We start from the raw sequence: 11600 nt of genomic DNA, 5'->3' as shown, positions 1-11600 counted from the left end.
TGCCCGCCGGAATCGGGGCTGGCCTGGCCGGGAACCCGGCTGGTTTTCTTTCCCAAGTGCCGGAGGCAGGAAGAACTGGCCAGAGTAAGGGAGGAGGAAGTGGATGGGAGAGTGAGCGATGTGCCCATTGCCGTGGCAACGGGACAACGCCAGGCCGCGGCCATTTGGAGCCTTCTGAGCACTGTCCTGGCCTCCCACCCCGGGAGGGTGGTGGAACGGGACTCTCCCTCTCCTTTAGGGCCTTACCTCCTTCCCAAACGGGACTCCCACACTGGGGAAGGGAGTTGCTGAGGCTGCTTCCTCCGCCCTTTGGGGTGTGGGTGGCCTAGCAGTGCAGGGAGCTGGGTGGAGAAGTCCTGGGGTGCCTTCTGAGCTGGGCTTCATCAGGGAGGAGCCCTGGCCTGTCTGGCACCATTTCTGAGCTCCCATCCCGGCTCTGCTGCAAACTGCCTGCATGACCTTGGGTCGGACCCCTCCCTGCTCCAGGCTCAGCCTCCTGTCTGTAACCAGAGGAGGCTGGTCTGGAGGTGACCTCTAGGGCCCCCTCTCCCTCATTCCCTGACCCTCTGATGCTGTGACCTTGGGCAAGTCCCCTCACCCCTTGATGTCTCCGTTTTCCCCCTGTAGAGTTGTACGGATGCCCGCCCTGCCTCCCTGAAGGCCGTGCCTGTCCAATGAGGTAGCGCCTCCTTTGGAAACTTGTAAACATCCGACATCCCCAGAATGACTGGGGATCTGATGGAGATAGTGTAGGGTGGCTTCAGGGGAACAGCCTCTAAGAGGGACAATCACTGAACCTTCCTCTGGGTCAGGTGCCCCTCAGAATCCACTGGATGCTCACAATGACACCTAGTTACGGGAGAGCGGAGTTCGGCTCAGAGAGGCCAAGTCACTGGCCCAAGGTCACACAGTGAGGAAAAGTCAGAGGCAGGATTTGAACCTAGGTGTTTCTGACCCCAAAGCCTTTCTGCCCCAGCATGCCCCTTTGTTGCAGGGAAGAGCAGACTCTGCGTTCACTCCCTCCCTCCAATCCATACTTAAGTGGGGTGGGGGAAACCTCACTCTCCTCTCATGGTCTGTTCCCCTCATCTCCATAGGATGAGACTGGGGCCTACCTCATTGACCGTGACCCCACCTACTTTGGGCCCATCCTGAACTTTCTCCGGCATGGCAAGCTGGTGCTGGACAAGGACATGGCTGAGGAGGGTGAGTTGGGCCGGGGGGCTGGCTGGGACCTGCCTCCTAGCCCTGCCCTCTGCAGTCTGCCAGAGCCTTCCATCGGAGGTCCAAAGTCATTTCTCCCAGTTGGGGGGTGGGGGGACATTTAACTTCCCTGTTGCCTGCCTCCTCATCCCTGAAAAGGCTGAATCTCAAGGCTTCTGCCTGGACTGAGCCTCGGCTCTGCCGAGCTGACCAGCCTGAGCTTTTGCTGAGTGCCAACAGAGAGGTAGAAGATAGAGGGAGCCAGTGAGGCCGGCCGCCTCTGTTGGGGGCAGGGATGCCTTTTCTCCTGACCTCCTGGGAAGCCAGGTGTGAACGGGGCGGAGATGGGCATGGGAGGAGGTCTGGCTCTCTCTCTGTGGGTGATCCAGTATCTCAGATGCCTGGTGAGGTCTGGCAGTCAGCAGGTGGGTGGAGCAGGTGACTCTTCCCCAAATCCAGCGGCCTCTGTCGCCCAGCTGGTTGCGGGTGGAGGTGGGGGAGGGGAGCCTGCTCCTCAGCAGGGGTCTGGTTCCCCTGGGGCCTGGGCAGCTGAGGCCCATAGATGCCCATTTCTGGCCCCAGCAGATAGGTGCGGAAGCCATGCCTGAGAGAATAGCCTCTTGGCAAAGCCTCAGCCAGGAGCAGGGACCATAGTCAGGGCCAAGTCAACTCTTCCTTGGGGCCCAGGGCATGGCTCTGGGTCAGCTGACCCAGCCAGGCCAGCTTGGACATGTCACTTCTCCTTTCTCCACTTGTGTGTAGAAATTAGGGGTGGTGAGAGCATGTTCTGGGACAACAGGTGTCCTGAGGCCCAGTGCTTGTACCCCGTGGGCGTCTAGCACAGCCCATCCTTCCTCACTCGGGGCCCACGGTCTCCCTTCCTGACCCGCTTGGGACGTGGTCATCTCGAGGCCAAGTAGCTCCCCAGTGGGCTAGGGCTTCACCCTCAGAACGCACGTGGGCACCAGCCCCGACGCTTTCCGGCGGCTCCTCGGAGAACAGATAGCCAGGGCCCGGGAGCTGGGCCCGCGGGGAGGGGAGGGGAGCACTCCAGCTGAGTCCCAGCTGATGTCTGTCTCAGGTGCTGGGTTTCTCCCAGTTCTGCCCCTCCCAGCACCTCAGACGGGGCCGGGGCCCCCACCAAAGGGGCCGGAGGACCTGGGAAGAGATTTACTGGCTGTGTGACACCAAGAAAGTCACTTACGTCTCTGTGCCTCCAGGCCCCCATCTATGAAATGGGGTGACAGTAGCACCCGCCTTCCCAAGCTGCTGCGAGGGTAAAAGGAACTACTACAAGTCCGTCACTTAGCGCAGCACCCGGCACTGAGGACCCGTGATGCCACGTTAGCCAGCTGTCTGTCATCTGCAGGGCTCACGAGGTGAACTCAGGCAGCAACACTCAGTGGCCGCGTCCTCTGTGTCAGGTGCTGTGTGGGCACCTGGGACAGCAGGGTCCATCAGACATGAGCCCTGTCCTCAGGAGGCCCAGAGGCCTGTCAAGGAAAGGACCAGAGGGGTCCCTGCCCTGTACAAACTTAGGGGAATCGAAAGGTGTGGGGCCACTCCCTTTCACTGGCAAGGTGACTCACTTAGTCTCCGAGACTCTCAGTTCCCTCAGCTGTGTAGGGACAGTAATGCCTGCTTCCCCATGTCCCCGGGGCTCATGATGAGCACGGGAGGGGCTTTGCACACTGTAGGGTGGGGGAGAGGCAGGGCACAAAGATGATGCATTTATAATGGGCTCTGAAGTCAGAGGAGCTTGAATTTGGATCCCAGCTCTGCCACTTACTGGCCGCATCGCCTTAGACAGCTGCTTCTCTTTCCAGCCCTCAGTTTCCCCAGTTGTTCAGTGGAGGCAGTGAAGGTCCCTACTTCTAGTGCTAAGAATGAACTGCAGGAGAGAACATAAAATGCTTAGCCCAGTACCCGCACTGAGCATGTGCTTCAGAAACGGGAGCATGTGATAGGGGGCCGCCAAGGTCCTTCTCGTGGTGGCGTTCTAGGCTCCAGTCCCAGCAAGCCTCTGCCTCTTGCCAGCCCTAGAGCAGCCCCCAGATGAGGGCCCTGGCAGGTGTCCCTAGGTCACCAGGCTCAGCACAGCAGGGATGCAGGGCCGGTTGGGGGGCAGCATCTCACCCCTTCCACAGAGGGCGTGGGACCCAAGGAAGGAAGCATCCCCTCCTGCTTGAGCCCTGAACTCAGAGATGCTCATCACCGCCCATGACTGGAGTGGGAGTGGGTGTGGAGCCAGAGGGGACAAGCAGAGAAGAGGAGAGGGCACAGGGGCCACCGAGTGACCCGGGGGCTGCCCCATCCGTGCCAGGTGTCCTCGAGGAAGCCGAGTTCTACAACATTGGCCCGCTGATCCGCATCATCAAAGACCGGATGGAGGAGAAGGACTACCCGGTCACACAGGTCAGGAGCGGCAGACCAGCAGGGCAGGGGGGACGGAGGCCGGGGCAGGTGGGGGGAGGCGGGAGGAGGCATGAGAGGTGGGGAGGCCAAGCTAGCCTGTAAAGGGAGGCTGTGGTCCAGCTCCCGGGCTGCCCAGCGAAAGCCCCAGACTGGGAGAAGCACGCTGGGTTCTGTCCCTGATGCGGCTCTGTTCATGGTGTGACCTTGGGCCCATTACGCTGCTCCTCTGGACCTTGATTTCCCCTTGTGGAATATAGAGGTGCTGAGACCTGCACTCTTCCCTTCCTCACAAGCAAAATGGGGTCCGTGTGGAGGGACGGGGGCCCTGTGGGGGCCGTGCAGGATGAGTAAATGATCCATTCTGTGGGGTCAGGTAGGCCCCTGGTGGGCAGGGCACGAGCTGCTGGGGTTCACATTTCTGAGCTTGGGCCCTGGGCCCTGGGCCCAGTCTGTAGGAGGAGACGGAGGGATTCTCTGGCCACCCTGGGGGAGACATGGGTGCGGGCGGGCGGGCAGGTGGTGAGGCACCATCTCTCCCAGCCCCAGGAGATTGAAGTGGGGAGGCTCCATGTCGTCCTTCCTGCCCCCTTGTATCGCCCGTGTTCCGGCGCTGCCACATTTAAGCTAGGTGGCCATGGGCAAGACCCCCTTGGAGCTTCGGTGAAAATCCCATAACGCCTAGGGTTTGTGGAAGGATTAAGTGATCCTGCAGGTCGGGTGCCTGGCACGTAGGGGGTACTCAGGACGTGGCTGCCACCTTCCCTGGCCGCCCCTGCCCCTCCTCCTCTCCTTCTCGGGGTATGTGGTGTGGGTGGGGAGAGAACGAGCCGGCGGGATGACAGGTGCGTCTGCCCCTCCCGTGGGTGTCCTCCACGTCGCCTCTCCGCCTGCAGGTCCCCCCCAAGCACGTGTACCGCGTGCTGCAGTGCCAGGAGGAGGAGCTCACGCAGATGGTCTCCACCATGTCCGACGGCTGGCGCTTCGAGCAGGTGCGCGGGGGCCCTGGGGCCACACTGGAAACCCCTGAGCTTCCGGGCAAGGCGGGCCCTTCCGTTCCGCGGCCCCAGGCTTGGGTTCCCCGCCCAAGCCCCCCAGCTGTCTCGCCGACCCAGGTTTCGGAAGGGCCACACGGGGCCACAGGGCGGCTCTAGGCATCCTCTCTGGAGGCGGGGGTCTACACAGCAGTACGAGCGAGTCTCTGGCCCCCAAACGACAGCTTGGGGGCAAGGAGACCAGAGCCACATGAGCGAGCGGGCTCCCCCTCGGGTCAGCACCTCCTGTGACATGCACAGGTGCAGCCCAGGGTCCCTGCATGCGACAGGCCACATCACGGCCTCGCCACGTCTGGGAAGCCCAAGCAATGGCTTCCCACGAGGATTCGTAGGGAGCGATCGTCCCCCGGTCCACGTGCAGTTCACGTAGCAGGAGACACTTATCACAAGTGGTGTTGGCCTTGCCACGCAGCTTGGGGCGCACCTCTCAGGTTTCCAGAGGAACCGAGCCAGCAAGTTCACCCAAGGGCAAATGTGTCCGGAGTAAAGGAAAAGGGTTCGGCTAGCCCTTTCTCTGCGCCCCCCCATAGCTCCTTGCCTGTGGAGGTTGAAGAAGGGAGAAGGCCGGGTCTCTCCAGGATGGAGGAACAGGCCCCATCCGGGAGCCAGAGGCCTGGATCCACCACTTACGTGCCACGTGACCTTGAGCTAGTTGAATCTCCTCTCTGCGCCTCAGTTTCCTAATCCGTGATGTGGGCCAATAGTGCTCCCTTCACAGGACTGTCGTGAAGATGGGAAGGGCCACTGATAAAGTCCCTAGCCGAGGGTAGGACTTCAGACACTGGAGCCAGCCAGCATCATGCAGACTATCAGTCTGGAAGTCTACAAGACTCCAGAGAGGACTCGGGATCCTGGGTTCTAATCCCCGTTCCACCACCTCTTCAAGCCCTGTCTGCCAGAGGGGCTGATGGTTTTCACTTCCTGTCCGGTGAGGGTTCCTGGGGGCTGAATGTCATGCACAGGGCCTTGTGGTTGTGGTTAAGCACAGGGACCCCAGAACAAAGGTGGTGCTGCTCTTGAGAGCCTACGGGAGTCTTTGGCAATTGCATGGGCTCCCAGAGGCTGGGCTGACAGCTCAGGGGCCGCTGCTTATCGGCCCTCTGGCCTAAGGAATGGACAACGTGTTCTACCTCTGCTTCCAAGAACGAACAGAGTATTCTTTGGGGCCCCATAATGCCAACCCTATCCTACAACTTGGTTCTGGGGCTGCTTCAGCTACATCTGGGACGAAGGGGGACAACCTGCCCATCATTGGCCTCCACCTGCTTTTAGAAAATGGCCTCTAGGTCTGGGGCTGGGGTGAGGTGGGGAGCAGCAAAGATAAGGCAGCCTTTTTCCAAGGAACCCCCCGCCCCAGGCTTGGCTGGACCTGGAAGCAGACCTGACGCCTAGGTGGGGGATCGGGAGCAGACTCTGACTTCCTATGGAAACTCGGGGCTGGGCCTGAACGGGAACAGCAAGATCAGGACATAAGTTGGTATCTTGACCAGTGCTGATGTCAGTCCCCCTTCCCTGTGGCCGCCTTCACCCCAGCCTGTCATCTTTCTGCCCATGCTCCGCCAGCTGGTGAACATGAGCTCCTCCTACAGCTATGGAAGCGAGGACCAGGCAGAGTTCCTGTGCGTGGTGTCCAAGGAGCTCTATAGCTCCCCGCACGGGCTGAGCTCGGAGTCCAGCCGCAAAACCAAGGTGAGCCCCCAACCTCAGCTTCCCTCCCCCTACCCCCCCGCCTCCCTCCCCCTCCCTGCCCTCCACCTAGCCATCCCTGCTTCTTCCTTCCTCCTGCCGCACACACATAACCACCCAGTCACAGCCAGTGCCATCCATCCCATGCCACCCATGGTCCCATCTGCTCACGCCGGCTACCCAGGCCCAGGCTGGGGGGGGGGGGGGGAGAGAAGTGAAATGGGATCATCCCTAGGGCACAGCAGGAAGGGACCTAGATGCCGTTTGAAAGGGGCTCTTGAAACCAGGGGTGTGGGCACCTTGGACAAGCCTCAGCCCTCTTGGCACCCCCGTCATATTCTCGGAGAACTGAGGGTAGACCACGTCCTCTCCGTGGTGCCATCAGGCTTAGAACTTCTGGGATCCAAATGGCCAGTGTATTTCCCAGAGGCCAGTAAATGTCCCCAGCCTGGTCTGGGCCAGGGCAGAGAAGCCAAATCTGTTAATCCTGCCCCTTTCCTGGGCCCCTTCCTCAGGTGCTCTGCAGGAGGGGGGTCAGGAACCCCATGGGGCCCAGCCATGTGTTTCTGGCCCTGGCCTTTGAGGCAGCAACAGCCAGGCCGTGGGGAGGGGGCTGAGCAGCGGTCCTGCCACCCTGAACCCAGAGCCAGTCAGAGGCCTCGAGGGCCTTTGGGCGGGCCGATGGGGCAGGGCAGCAAGCCAGGCAGGGAGGAAGGGAGACCATTCCTCCTCAGGGCCTGTCCCTGTGCGTTGGAGACTTATGGCCCCTGGCTTCCTGTCTGTCTGTCTGCCTCCCTATCCTGTGACTTCCCCTGCCCGCCCCACCCCCATCAGGGCCATCCCCTATCAGTGGCTGGCACTGCCTTGCAAGGGTGCCGAGAGTGAGCCCACTGCTCCTGCCTCCCTGGGAGCCGGTGGAGGGCATCCCAGATGTGGGTGGTGTCTGCCGTGGGCCTTCCCTGGCCTCATTTCTACTCTGGGTCCTCCTAAAGTGAGGCCTTCCCAGGTGCCCCTCGAGGCGACCCTGGCCACACACCCACCCGCCCCTCTTCCGCGCCTCCCCTGAGGGCCTTGCTCGGTGTGACAGCAGCCAGACTGATCCCGGAGGCCCCAGCAGGGCCCCGTTCTCGGCCCTTCCTCCAGTCCCTTCCCAGGCTCCCAGGGGCCTGCACAAGAGGCCGCAGCTTCCCCCGCCTCCGGGGCCCCGCCCTCCCTTCGTCTTGCCCGCCCGCCCTGAGGTGGGGGGCCCCGGGGGCGGGGGGACAGCCGCCAGCAGGCCCTGGCCCCTTGCTAGCTGTCCACTCTTTCTTCCCTGGGTGCGCCGCCGGTCCACAGAGCGCCGAGCAGCAGCTGGAGGAGGAGCGGCGGCAGGTGGAGCAGGTGCAGGTGGAGGCAGATGCACAGGAGAAAGGTGCAGCCACCCCCCGAGGGGAATGATTGCTAATCCAAGCCGGAGCCTCCCGCCCGCTGCCCCGCTGGAGCCAGCTGCACAACCCCGGGGGCCGGGGCCTGCGGGGGGAGGCCGGGCCGCCAGGGCTCTCGCTCCGCCGCGCGCCGGCCGCCTCACCTGCATAACCCTTCCTTCTCTCACTTCTCTTTGCAGCCCTGTCATCTCAGGAGCCCGCTAACCTTTTCTCCCTCCCACCACCGCCTCCTCCTCCTCCGCTTCCCGCCGGAGGCCCTGCCTCATCTCCACCCACCTCTTCTTCCTCCTGGATCTCATCTGCACCCTGCCTCTTCCCTCTCTGCCCCTGCCCGGGTTTCCTCTCCGCCTGCTCGCACCTCCCTCCCGGGGCCGCCCCGGGCCCGGCCTCCCGCGCCCTGCCCCCGGGCGCCCCGGCCCCGCCTCCCCGAGCGCCCCGGCCTGGGCGGGGGGGGGGCCCGGCCGCCGGCGCCGCCTCTCCTCCGGGCCCGCCTGCCCCGCCGCCGCCGCCGCCGCCACCGCCGCCGCCGGGCTCCGCTGAGGGGCCGGGCCGCCCCGCCCACAGCCTCCCCTGCTCGCCTCCTCCTCACCTCTCCTCCTTGCAGGTTCCCGTGCGCACCCCTCAGAGCCGAGGCCGCGCTGGCCGTGAGGGCTCCTCCTCGGCCCCTCGCCCGCCCCCCAGAGCCGCCATCCCTGGTTTGTAGCCTTGGCGGAGCTGGAGGGAGGGCGGAAGCCAGGAGGGGGCGCGTCTCCTGTTCCTGGCCCTGAGCCTGGCAGCTCGGCCGACTTTCTCCCCTCACCTGTTTTTGGCCTTGGGTGCGAGGCTCTGAGAGGAGAGGAAAGTCGGGCGGGCCGGCCTCGTTCCCAGCCGTCCGTCAGCACCAGAGCTCCAGAGCCAGGCTGGGAAGGAGGGAGGGGAAACCCGGCATCACAGCCTCCCCGCCAAGGGGGTTCCCTGACTCTTGGGGGCAGTAGGGGGCGGGGAAGGACGGCCAGCCTTGGATTCCCTTGGCCTACAAGGAATCAGCCAGAGCTGGCTAAGGATCGGGGTGTCACAGAAAAAAGTCCTGGCCAGCTGCCCCCAAGCCCCTACTCAATCTTGTCTGCCTGCTGTGTGACCTTCGGCAAGTCACTGTCTAGGCCATAGTTGCCCCTGAAATGGGGACAGACAGCTGCTGTCTGTGACCTTTTGCCTGAGACAGCAGGGACCTGGCCTTGACAGCCCCCTGGCCAGAGTCGTGGTGACTCTGGCCTCCGAGGCAGCCACCACCCAACCCAGGGTGGGGCATGGGGTTCCCGGATGGGCGAGCCGGGTCCCCTTCCTGCTCCCCCTCCTCGGCTCTGAATTCACCTTCTCTGGGCCTCAGCCCCCCACCCTCTTCTCAGAAGGGAGCCTGTGACTCACCTACCTCTTTCTCTCTCCCTCTCTTCCCTGCCCCTCCCTCCATTTCAATCTCCTCTCTGCCCTCCCCTGGCCTTGCCTCACCCCTCCTCACTGGCCCCACCCCTCCTCACTGGCCCCACCCTCTCTTCCCCCTCCTGGTGTTCTGACCACCCTCCCACCCGTCCCCCTCCCCCTTCCCCCTCTTATTTTCTAGCTGTTACAAGCCAGAGGCACCCGGATGTGAGGCCCCAGATCACCTCCAGGGACTTGGGGTTCCGAACTGAAATCCTTTATTTTTGTACCTCGGGGTGGGCCCCTGGCTCCAGGCAGAGGAAGCACCCTCCCCCCTGCCACTTCTGTCTACACCTGTGGGGCTTTGATTTCCCCCCGCCTCTGGGCCTCTCTCAAGGCCCGAGGTGGGCCCTGGGACCCCTGGGCAGAGCCGCCTGTGTGTGGCCCCAGTGTGGCGCTGTCCAGCTGTGTTTCCCACACCCCCATGGTCCCTCCCCCAGGTCCCCCAGCTGCATGAACCATACCCTCCCCCCTGACCCAGTCACATCTCCTCCCTGAGCCTTAGTCTCCTCGTCTGTCAAATGGGCTCACTCTCCCCGCCGCCACCACCTACCTCACAGGGTTGTTGTGAGGTTACAAAGAGGAGCAAGGTCCCAGAAAGCCCTGGGGAAGCGTACAAAGCACCAGACTGGAGGGTGGCCCTCCCTTCACCCTTCCCTCAGAGGGGGAGGACCTGCTCAGCCCCAGATGGAGATTCAGGTATTGATGGGGCGAAGGGTGTGGGGGTTGGCCTTGTGGGGAGAAGAGGGAGGGTGACCCAGCCTTCACCTTGGCTCCTCCCACCCATCCGCACTGCTGGCTGCAGAGGGCCCTGGCCAGGAGGGGCCAGGAGGGGGCAGGCGGGGGCTCAGCAGGGGCAGGGGGCCATTCAGGAACTAGTGATAAGGGCAAGGGGAACACTCCTCCCTTTGCCCAGGGGAGAGTCTGCGGGTAGCAGGGGCTGAGCAGGAGCCCCCTCCTGCATTTAGGATCCCCCGGGCTGTGTCCAACCCCGCCATGTAATAAAGCCTGAAGAAACAGCCGCTGGGCTGCCTTCCTCTCTTCCTCTGGGCCACTTTCAGGGACGGGGCTGAACTCAAGGTGGGGTCAATGACTCATAGGTAGTGGGCCTTTTTCCAAAAGCCCGGGGACCCTGCCCTGCGGTCACTCTCCCGTGTACTGGGGGAAGGAGGTCCTGGCTCCATCCTCTGCCCCGTGGCCCAACACCAAGGGCACCAACTCTGCCTTGCTGGGAGAACTTTGGCAGGTGGCTGCCCTCTCTGGGCCTCAGTTAACTCATCTGTGAAGTGAAGGGTTGGACCAGGTGACTTCCAAGGCCCAGCCCCTGGAGCCATGCAGGTCTCTTCCTGCCTCTGGGCAGCCCTAGGCTAGCTGGGGGATGCTGAGGGGGTAGGGGGCTCCCGGAATCAAGACAGCAGGGCCCCCCACTTCCCAGCCTCACCCCACCATTCCCGTGGCCCTTTGCTCCAGCCTCTGCTGCACCCTAAACCCCCCCTGGGCCACACCTTCTGCTTCCTGTGACTTTTCGTGGTCCCCTCCACCCCTCCCTATCACTGCCGCCCTTCTGCCCCAAGTCCCAGGAAATAGAAAGGCCCGGGCTCCCGCTCCACCTTCTCTGTGAGTCCGCTGGACCCTGGGCTTCAGCAGGGCCTCCCACCCCACCCTGCCTGGCCGGTCCCGTTACCTACCTTGTCCGGCTAAGTGCCTACCGTACTCCCCTGCCCCCGCATCTTAGCGCTGCTGGGGACACCCCGGCAAAGCAGGGGTCCCTTAGGCAGAGCCCCTCCCCTGGGCCAGGTGAGGCTCCCCTGCTCCACTCAAGCCTGGGGGGCCCTCTCCACTCCCCTTGAGACATTCGGCTCGCTGGACTGACCTCACATTCTGTATCCAACTTTGTAAAAAGTCACCGGGAGGCTTGTTAAAAGAACAGATTGTCCATCCCTACCCACTCCCCCAATTCTGACTAAGACTGGGGTCGGGCCCGCGAATTTGCATTTTAGCGGGCGCCCAGCACTGCATCTGCAGGCCTCTGTGAGAAGCCAGCGAGGCTACCGGGTGGAATACTGTAACATCCTGCCCCCACCCAGAGCCTCCCCCCACCCCCGCCAGTGTCTGCTTGGTCTGCTCCGTCTCCTCCATCTCCCCGCCCCGTGTCCCCCCGCAGGCGGGCCCGGCAGACAAGCCATCTCATGTACCAGGCCCTTGGACTGGATGTGCATGTCAGAGCCCTGACTTTGAAATCCCCCCCCATATCCTGAGGCTCCCCTTCCTTCTCCCAACTAGGCTTCAAGGAAGACTTGTCTGCACTCGACTCCCCACTTCCTTACCTGCCCCGCCGCATCCAGAGGGCACCAGCGGCCCTCCC

At 63.1% G+C, this 11600-nt stretch overlaps 1 protein-coding gene across 2 annotated transcripts in view; it reads left to right on the top strand.

The window, feature by feature from the left end:
* KCTD17 (potassium channel tetramerization domain containing 17) overlaps positions 1-10054 on the top strand; it is a 10470-nt gene extending 416 nt beyond the window's left edge. Inside the window, exons 2-9 of one of the 2 annotated variants that reach the window (XM_044915818.1) lie at positions 1098-1206; positions 3527-3618; positions 4512-4607; positions 6234-6359; positions 7692-7767; positions 7960-8050; positions 8394-8475; positions 9378-10054. In XM_044915818.1, the coding sequence (XP_044771753.1) occupies positions 1098-1206; positions 3527-3618; positions 4512-4607; positions 6234-6359; positions 7692-7767; positions 7960-8050; positions 8394-8475; positions 9378-9407 (702 nt within the window). In that variant the 3' untranslated portion in view covers positions 9408-10054. The remainder of the gene's footprint in view (positions 1-1097; positions 1207-3526; positions 3619-4511; positions 4608-6233; positions 6360-7691; positions 7768-7959; positions 8051-8393; positions 8476-9377) is intronic. The other variant, XM_044915817.1, reaches the window with a different exon arrangement.
* Positions 10055-11600: the final 1546 nt, after the last annotated feature.

Source organism: Neomonachus schauinslandi, chromosome 5, assembly GCF_002201575.2.
Source record: "Neomonachus schauinslandi chromosome 5, ASM220157v2, whole genome shotgun sequence".
NCBI classification, from domain to species: Eukaryota; Metazoa; Chordata; class Mammalia; order Carnivora; family Phocidae; genus Neomonachus; species Neomonachus schauinslandi.
This window is presented reverse-complemented; position numbering and strand designations above follow the sequence as displayed.